Here is a 9859-nt window from a genome sequence, read left to right as displayed (position 1 = left end):
AGGACTGCGCACCTCGCGTGACTGGACGAGGAACTTCGAGGGCCCTTTCTGTACTGCTCGATCGCAAGTCCCTACTGCAACGCCTCCCACCACCACCACAGTGCAGCACCCTCCACAGCAGCAAACACAGCAAATAGCAGAGAGATAACACACCTCACTGCCACCCTAGTTACATGAAGATTTTGCAATTCAACTGGACTACAGAGTAAGTTTTTATGGGTCGGCATGGAATATTAATATCTGTGGTCCAAGAGACGAAGTTGCACAGCGATTGAACGCTGCTTAATTGCGCCGGATACAAAGTGCACCGTCGCGATCGCGAGCGAGATAATGGTGGTGGCCTAGCGCTCATCACGCATCACATCGTGCGGTATCGTCTATCAAGGCAGACGTCGACCGCATTAATACCATCCTAGCTGCCCGGCGGGATATCACCCTGAAACAGGTGTACTCCTCAGAGGTGAAAACCGTGTGATAGTTGGTGGTTTTACTTGACTGAGCAGACAGACGATTCGACATTCTGCACAATGAACGCTGACGCACCCTCGAGGATTATGGGCGGCCGCCGCATCTCACCTGACGCAAAAATCGCAAGTGTTCACCTGATAAACATTATAACATGGCGACCTAAGCTGTCCTTAGCATCAGACCATCTGCCCAGTCATCTCGATTGATAAACCTGCTGTCTTTGCTTCCGCGGAACACCGAAACTATATAAACTTTTCGAAAGCTGATTGGAACGGCTTCGCGGAGTTACTGAAAGAACTTTCTCTGCCTCCCTGTTGTCCCCGCTGCAGCCCGCTTTATCTCATCCGGGTGTATTTCGAGCCCCCGTCAGAATCTCCCTGCCGAAGCGGCTGTCCTTACTGATGAGCATGATAACCTTCGTCAGACCGATCCCGGAAATCCTCGCATTAGGGGTTTCAATCCGGAGTCAGAAACTAGTGACCGTACATAATCGGAAGAAGTGGTAAAGCATCTGGAGACTTTTAACTTCCCCTCTGATGTAAGCAAGTTTTGGTCAACCATGAGGTCATTTTCCAGCCCGACGAAGCGTGACGAAGGAGATGAAATCTCTTTCGGCTACGGCGCCTCGTCGGACCCGGTGCGATGCGCGATCTACTTTAGCCGACAGTTTACGCTGCATTCTTCGGCAGACAAAGCCGAACGTCGAGTGACCAGAAGGCCGTAGAAACTGCCAACACCTAGTGCCCCTCTTGCTTTCACCAGTGGTGAGGTTCAGGTACCCGTCGGCGGTAGATTACCTTACCAAGGCCCTCAACCTGTCCATGGTCACTCTTATCATTCCAGACACCTGGAAAATTGGGAGACTAATCCTAATGCTCAAACCGGGGAAACCGGCCAATAAGGGAGCGTCTTATCGTCCGATAACTTCCATTTTCCCTATAGCCAAAAAACTATAGGCTTTGCTACGCTCGTACATCACGGAGGACATAGAGGCTTCCTCTATCCCACAGGGACTCAAAAGGTAGTTAGTGAATTATCTGAGTGGTCGGCATCAGTCATCAGTCATTTTTTGAGACAAAACCAGCAATCCGAGGAGAATTAAACACGGGGTTCCATAGGGTAGCGTCCTTTCTCCTCGGCTGTTTAACTTTTACATATCAAAGCTCCCGCAACCACCAAGGGGAGTCGCGACTGTCTCTTATGCTATCGACTGCTCGATAATGACTTATGATCGAAAGTAAACGGTTACCTCTCTGAACTTTTTCGCTTCTCTACTGCAAGGAGCCTAACCCTGCCTACTACAAAATCCTCGGAAACCCATTTACCACCTGGACGAAGGAGGTCAGACTACAGCTGGGAGTTAACGTCGATGGCGTACAAATTCCAAGATGAATAACACGAAAATTCTCGGAGTAACTTTCGATAGTCTGCTCTCCATTTCGGCGCACACAACCGCAATTGTCAATAAAGTACAGAGCCGCAACAAGGTCCTCAAGACGCTAGCCGGCAGTACCAGGGGCAAAGACAAAGACCCGACAGTCGGGTTTACGTAACCGGAACGACCCAGATTTATATCTGGCCAAGGACTGTCACTCCAGCTACACTCCCCAAAAACTTTGGGGAATTTGTATGCTGTTACAACAACAACAACAAAGAAACCTTGCTGATAGCATACAAGGCCGGCCGGTTCTAAACTACGCATCGTCTGTGTGGTCGCCGGGGACTAGTAGGACACAGTGGACGAAGCTACAGACTTGCCAAAACACGGCACTCCGGACAGCGACCGGATGCCTTCTGTTGTCGCCACAACATCATCTACATGACAAGGCTCAAATGCTTCCCGTTAAACGGTGTTTATTTTATAGGCAACTTTTAGTTGAAACCAACAATACCTGGTGTGAACGGTATTTCAACTAGTTGCTTGTAATGAAGTTGATGGCAACAAACTTTTGATTCAACTAATAACCTTTGAAACTGCCTGTAAAATCGCTAGAGGTAAACACCGTATTATGGTGCATAACAAAATGCTCTGTAAGCAATTCTTAGTAGGGTGTCACGGACTTGGCCAATATACGAATTGACGGAAAAAGTCCAGAGGTTCATAAAGCAACCTCTGGACCCGACAGCAAGCCGGCAGGCCATAAACGGCATTCACAGACCTACACTACTATATAATAATGTGCAAATTTTAAATGTCTAAAAATTCGCGATGATTTTTGAGAATTGTTTATCGTCTTTAAAGTACAAAACCGCGTATCAACAAAATGCAAAACCGTATATGACATTTTTTTCATATCGGACACCAAATTTGGTGCCACTCTTTCAATTGGCTTCAAATTTTTTTTATGGGTTCTATACATAAAATAAGCTAACACGTGTTCGAAGAAAATTTTTTAAATCTTTTTTTCTTCGGAGATATGAGATATGATCTGTCAAAATTTGCATTTTTTCGTGATTCTGACTAATCATGTACTTCTTCAAATCGTTATATGCTCATCGTAGAGACTTCATCTTCACGTCGTTTTAAAGCTAAAGAAACGGGCTTAACTATATATAAGATGGTCAAGATTGTCCTAAAGCTAACTTAACAATTAACAGCTGAACTTTTTGAAGTTGATTTGCGTAGTGAAGGCCAGTAAATTAGGGATTCAAAATTATACCATCGTAATCCTTGTTTAATTCTCTATAAAACACGTGGTTCCAAAAAATGAGGGGTTTTTTAAGAACTAGTTTTAAAATATTTTTCTTTATGACGAGATGGTTTATTTTGTGAGAATCAAAAATTTTTAGTAATTTATTTTCGAAAACTTATGATGAGATATATGTAGTAAGGTGTTAAACATCGAGTTTTTGCAAACAGTAAAATTTTATTGCGGATTCCGATAGAATACCTATCCAGAAATTATATTTGTACTGAAAGATTTTTCTGTAAGGCGACAAACCCCTAGATATGGGCGTGGCAATTGCAGGACTAAAGTTAGCAAAACGCACATTTTATTACGGATTTCGACAGAATATCGCTTCGTTAACAACATTTGTTCCATAACTTTTTCAATCCATATAGATATTCTGGCGAAATCCACAATGAAGTCTAAATTTAAGACCTTTGGTTTTAATAAAGCCACGCCCATTTCTAGAATATTCTTGGATTGAAAACTTGTAGAATGTATATGTATGTATATTGGATTTCTGTGGACCAATGATGTTCTGCCATTTTGAAATTGCCACCACCTTTTCTATACAGATTCATGGACGATTCAACATTGAACCGGATCATTGTTGTCGCAAGAACTTCTTTACAGACATAACGCTTTCGTTAGGTTATTTAAGAGGGCAATGCAGGATATCCTTTCTGACGACCACAAAACCCAACATGAACGTGAATTGTGGTGAAAACATTGCACCAAATTTTTGAATAAAGAAATAAATTTTAGGCGGGAGGAAGTTCGCCGGGTCTGCTAGTAATAATAATACATTTTATATTTTTAATTAAAATTTTATAAACGTCCCTTAAAAAAAAAATCATTTATATCAGCCCAGTACCTTAAAGTTTTCAAACGCCAAAATAGTCTTTAAATTTTGTAACATAGTATAAATGGAATATAATAAAAAACAAGTTGACTAACAAGACTAAAAAATACACCCCTGTTTAGTCGTAGTAAGAATGTTGGCATCATTTAAAATAAAGCGATACCGTTAAGACAACCTTGTGTACATGTTACTCTTAATGTTACAGTTTATTAAGTTTTTTTTTTTGTTATTCTAGTCTGTAAGATTGTACTAATCATAGACTCTAAATAAATCAATAAATAAATTTGTTGGAAGTTCCCCAACAAATCTCAACGCACCGCGAAATCTGCTCATACAGCAAAATCACAGAGCGTCAGTCGAATCTTTAAAATATTTTGCTGTTTAAGTAAATTTAGAAAATAGTTTTAAATAAAACAAAAATTACCTTTTAATAATATAAATAAATAATTTATAAAACTATTTTTCCCCCACAATTTTTCATAGAAAACGGCCTCAAGCTTAATAAAAATGGTGAAACTTAATAATATAAAGATTAAATCCAACCATTATCATGCCTTCATGTCCTCACCTCTTAATTTTGTCCAAAAATTTTACGAATTTAGTATCGTCCTTGCTGCCTTCTAGTTGATCCATGCAAAGCTTTATGTCATTGTTTGACAACTCAAAGTAGTTTAAATTCAATGGACACTTAAGATCGAACTCCATGAAATATCTCGCATAAAGTGAAATAATGAATGTCCAGTAGATCTTTACTACAAGATCATGTACATCGGTCAAATCAAAACCAATGTTGAAAGCAATCATTTTTCGATTGTAGAACATAATGTTTGGCAGTATAGCACGAAGTTCTTCGATACTCATTGATAGCTGCTGATAGTATTGCACCAAATGTAGAGAAAGAGTATGCGCTACTTCGTTGTTGAGTATTTTGCGAGCTAACAGACAGGCCGGACTCGTGCAATCTTTGCAAAAATATTTTTCATCAATAGTTGCATGTTTATAACGTTTTCGATCTGCAAAACCAAATTGTGTGTATACATATTTAAAATCATTGCGATAATATTTTACAATTGTTTTCAGAACTTACTATTAAAGTGTTGAAAAACAGCCCATGCCACATGATATTGACCCAACTCGATTGTGTCATCAACTTTTCCCTTAATGGCTGGCAAGGTAGCACAAACTTCTTCGCCCAACTCTTCTAGCGTACCCTTTCGCTTGCCGCGTGTTTTTATATATGTCAAAAAGTCATCACTTGTGCAAGCATTTATAATTTTAGATTCGTATAGATTAACTTCTTTTTCGATTAGGGCTTGTGCCATACACTTGTAGCAGATTTGATCCGAATATCGTCGAGGTGTCAGTGGGCCTCCAGCGATAGAACACGTTATGCATTTGCAGTTCCTATTAAGTCGTAAATTTAAATGCTTAAAAATAATTTTTTCTTCAAAATTAAAAAAAAAGTATACTTTCGAAAAATTTTAAAAATATATAATGAAACCCCCACACATTTTTGTCATTATTCAAATAATCTGTAAAATATCCACAAAATCGCCCCTTTGCTCACTCTTGGTGGTACTCCAACAGCACATTGCATTTCTTGCACTTATCTTCGCAAACCAATGTATTAGGCGGCTTAAAAAATCCATCTGGCCATTTCATCTTCGTGTATGCCATTATATTTTGCCAGGCAAGGCGCCGATTTTCTAGGCATTGAAAATCATAGAAATCATTGTCATCATCGAATTCCTGCAACGAGAAAGCGATTGCGTCCTGCACGACAGTATCGAATATGTGATGCACATTAAGTAGACACTTTCGACGCTTGCGTTCCGTTTCAGACATATTAAATTTGTTGAGTTCGTTCCAAATATCATCTGTATAACGCTTTTCAACGCATGTCATTTTGTCATCGAATTGAATATATTTTTTTATAAGTGCGGCATGGCGCGATGTTAGTTCATCCTCTTTCAGCTAAAGTGTTGGAAGGAAAAAATCAATAGCACAATAAAACTAATAAGCAAACAATTGAAAACTCGTGGTGTTAAGCACTTACAGTTATGATACAGGCCAGCATAGTGTCGGTGAGAGTAGAGTAAACATGAAGCTGATATAGACGCTGACACAGCAGTGTCCATGTTAAGTTAAATTTGCGGAGAAAATCATTCTCAAATGCAAACAAATAACATGAAATCTGTTCTGATATACGGCATNGTTAAGTTAAATTTGCGGAGAAAATCATTCTCAAATGCAAACAAATAACAAGAAATCTGTTCTGATATACGGCATAAATCATCATACCCGTCCAAAATATCTGCAAAAATGTAAAAAAAAATAAATAGTTTCCGATTTTGGACAGGCATATGTACATGAACATACAAGANCATACCCGTCCAAAATATCTGCAAAAATGTAAAAAAAAAAAAATATTAGTTTCTGGTTTTGGGCAGGCATATGTACATGAACATACAAGTTAGCATTTCCTCTGCGGGTATTTTATTGTTGTCAGGTTCCACAATTTCTATGAAGCCTTCCGCGTATGCTTTAACGATGCACTCGACGTGAAAGGCTAATATTTGCAGCAACAATAAAGGATTGTTCACCATAAGACTGAAAGAATTAAGAAATAATAGTACAGTAAGAAACGTGTATTCATTTGAGATATTAACAAACAACGACAGNAGGCTAATATTTGCAGCAACAATAAAGGATTGTTCACCATAAGACTGAAATAATTAAGAAATAATAGTACAGTAAGAAACGTGTATTCATTTGAGAGATTAACAAACAACGACATTTTACTTACATGGAACTAAATAGTACGAAAATCATATTGTCTGATAGCGAGTCGTCATATATGAAATCCATATGTTCAGCCTTTTTATTATAGACAAAGCCACAAGCTATCCAATAGATCTCTTTGTTGGCGTCCAATAGTTTTTCAAACTTATTGTAAGCGGTCCTGTTTCTACGAATATAAAACATATATGTATGTACGTTTTTAACTAAAAACTGATCTTATAGATTTTGGTATTTGATTTTAAAACATATGNCAAAGCCACAAGCTATCCAATAGATCTCTTTGTTGGCGTCCAATAGTTTTTCAAACTTATTGTAAGCGGTCCTGTTTCTACGAATATAAAACATATATGTATGTACGTATTTAACTAAAAAACTGATCTTATAGATTTTGGTATTTGATTTTAAAACATATCTATTAGAACGTTCGAAGGTCTTTAAAGCAGCAAAGCATGCACTTACTTTAGCATTGGCCCGTACGCCTTAATTAGAACATCCAGCAACATGACCACCATATGCGCCGTTTTGAATTGCTCTACCATAATATGTATAACAATTTCACGATACTTCAGACAATTTTTGCATGAGCAAAATGTAAAGAATTCATCGTTACTATGTTTTACATGTATGTTTGATACATCCTATAGTAATAGTTGCAACCAATTAATTTTTAAATATTTNACAATTTCACGATACTTCAGACAATTTTTGCATGAGCAAAATGTAAAGAACTCATCGTTACTATGTTTTACATGTATGTTTGATACATCCTATAGTAATAGTTGCAACCAATTAATTTTTAAATATTAACAATTAAGTATTATGTTCATCATACCATAAATGGACTGAGTGTGCGATGTTTTTTGCTGATAGCAAACTCCGCAATAAGGCTCTTCTTAATGTCCAACTCAATAACATTGTCTTCTCGTTGGCTCAACTGCGCGAGAGAAACAACATTTTTGATAATCAGCTGCACCTGTAAATGTGGTGCATGCGGATCAAATGGCGGTAAGGAGAGTATCTTCGATAATGCTGCCGTTGGGTTTTTATCATCCAGCACGGAAACTCCCGGATCGGAAAACGGTAGTTTCGACAATAACATTGAACGATCCGCATCCATAGTGTCTGCATGTGGTTCTGGTGAAACCAGCAATATCTCAGGCACATCGTCGTCCTCGTCACTGGAACTTGTACTGCTGCTGTCACTATCTTGCCGCGGTTTTAATAGCACGCCGCCCAATTGCGTTTCAGCGGCTAAAGAATCTAAGGGTTCCGCATCGGAGTCACGTGGTTCGGCCCCATCATCATCCGACTTCTGTTCGCTAGATCTCTTGAGTTTTAACGTTGAGTTTGCCTCAGCGATGAGTGCCGATTTCATACTTTGCCAGTCGAGTAGGTGAGCACCCGGCCCGCTGCCAGTTGCATGTGCGGCGGCAGCCTCCAACGCGGCTGCCAGCTTAAAATGCACGGTAGCGAAATCATCACCATCGGATGTTGATGGCGAGGAACTGTTTGAGGGCACTACCGTACTTTTGCTGGTTGAAGGAGCTTCTGTTTCCATTCCGTCAATAGCTGTTGGCTGGCTTGACGTTGAAGTGCCATAAGCAATCGGGGCAGTGGTTGGGCTGCAGGTGGAAGAGTTCACTTTGATACGTCGCACTCGCACTCGTAGCTCTTTTGCCTTTCGTGCTTCCATCAGTTATCCTGCTAGAATTGTACTTTTGCTGCAGTTGCAATACAACTGCACCAGCACAGTTTAATTTCAATTGAATTGATGACGCTACAATAGCCGCGGCATCTACAATGATGGTGTCGACCTTACGCCCTCACACTTGTAATCTCCACGATGGGATGAATGCAACGGACGTCGGCGCATTTAATTGGCCTCCTTAATAGCTGTCTGTTTCCAACTAGATTAATACAATTCTTATTCAATACAAATGTTTATACACAGAACTTCGTTTCTGATACAATACAACGGCGTTATTCAGGGTAAAATAAAATTATTTGATTAGTTAAAGTTTGTTCGCACGCGCCAATTGCTCGTTAACTTGTTCGGTTGGTATTCGCCTTAATTTCCGTATTCTCCACCATACAAATTTTCCACAAAAGCACTTGCCTTTTTTGTACACTTTTCTGTTATTTTCTATGCACTTCATCCGCTATTTGCATTTTTCATTTTCTGTGCTTACAAAATCGTTCGCTGCAAATTTGTGTTCAGTAGCAGAGGCCGTTAAAAGCGCATAAAAACAGCGCAAAGCAGGGCGGGCAGACGAAGCCCAGAATTTCCGCGACACTTTCACTCGGCCGCCGCTGCCTAAAACCTCAGTTGCACAGAGCGAGTTCACTTCCCATCAAATTTTCAAATGATCCTTGCACTTCAGCACTATATGTTTTTTTAATTGTATATGTTTCGACTGATGTAAAACTTATTATATTCTAATATTTTGATCAGTTTATGCACTTACAAAACTTCCTATTGTTTAATTTTCCCTTTTTCCTCGGATGTGTGAAATTTCCTCGTTCTGTGCTTCGTTCTCTATTCGTCGTTTATCGTCGTCCGTTAGTGTTGCTGCAAACTTTGTTTTGAGCAGAGTTGCATTATTTCGCACCAGTACTGTACAAACAAATTAAAGGTCTTCAAAATAAATTCAGAAAATATTCCATTATCTTATGTATACGGTTGCCACTCGCCTCACAACTTTTCTACCGAAATCTTTGAAAAATAATTTACCAATTTAATTTTTTTTTATGTACCAATACACTTACGGCCCTATTTCCACGCCAACGACAAAATTTATCGCAGGGCTATGCGATAATTACTGCGCTTACAAGTATGCTGAACAATCTTGACTTTAAGCGTTTCAACGTTATTGAAACTATTAGCCCTTCCACGGCAATGACACAACTCATCGCATACCAATTGATTTAACTATTGCGCCAAAGTGTCGGTTCCAAAAACTCGGCTTTAAGCTCTCTTATAATGCATTTTTTTATACTATTCTTATGACCTATCGGGAATCCAGGGTGTGATGCGACTCCGTTCCCGTAGGACGGTTTG

At 39.3% G+C, this 9859-nt stretch overlaps 1 protein-coding gene across 1 annotated transcript in view; it reads right to left on the bottom strand.

Moving 5' to 3' along the window:
- LOC108366946 (uncharacterized) overlaps positions 1 to 9424 on the bottom strand; it is a 44513-nt gene extending 35089 nt beyond the window's left edge. Inside the window, exons 1-11 of the mRNA XM_017621438.1 lie at positions 7634 to 9424; positions 7482 to 7568; positions 7261 to 7439; positions 6806 to 6967; positions 6470 to 6609; positions 6270 to 6313; positions 6056 to 6193; positions 5567 to 5973; positions 5087 to 5403; positions 4568 to 5012; positions 174 to 198 (exon numbers count right to left, since the gene is read on the bottom strand). Of these exons, the coding sequence (XP_017476927.1) occupies positions 174 to 198; positions 4568 to 5012; positions 5087 to 5403; positions 5567 to 5973; positions 6056 to 6193; positions 6270 to 6313; positions 6470 to 6609; positions 6806 to 6967; positions 7261 to 7439; positions 7482 to 7568; positions 7634 to 8494 (2805 nt within the window). The 5' untranslated portion in view covers positions 8495 to 9424. The remainder of the gene's footprint in view (positions 1 to 173; positions 199 to 4567; positions 5013 to 5086; positions 5404 to 5566; positions 5974 to 6055; positions 6194 to 6269; positions 6314 to 6469; positions 6610 to 6805; positions 6968 to 7260; positions 7440 to 7481; positions 7569 to 7633) is intronic.
- Between the last annotated feature and the right edge of the window lie 435 nt (positions 9425 to 9859).

The sequence above is a fragment of the Rhagoletis zephyria genome, unplaced genomic scaffold (assembly GCF_001687245.7).
Source record: "Rhagoletis zephyria isolate East Lansing unplaced genomic scaffold, Rhagoletis_zephyria_1.1 Rzeph_scaffold_02463, whole genome shotgun sequence".
NCBI classification, from domain to species: Eukaryota; Metazoa; Arthropoda; class Insecta; order Diptera; family Tephritidae; genus Rhagoletis; species Rhagoletis zephyria.
Note: the sequence above shows the minus strand (reverse complement) of the source record. Positions and strands in the feature narration are given on the sequence as shown.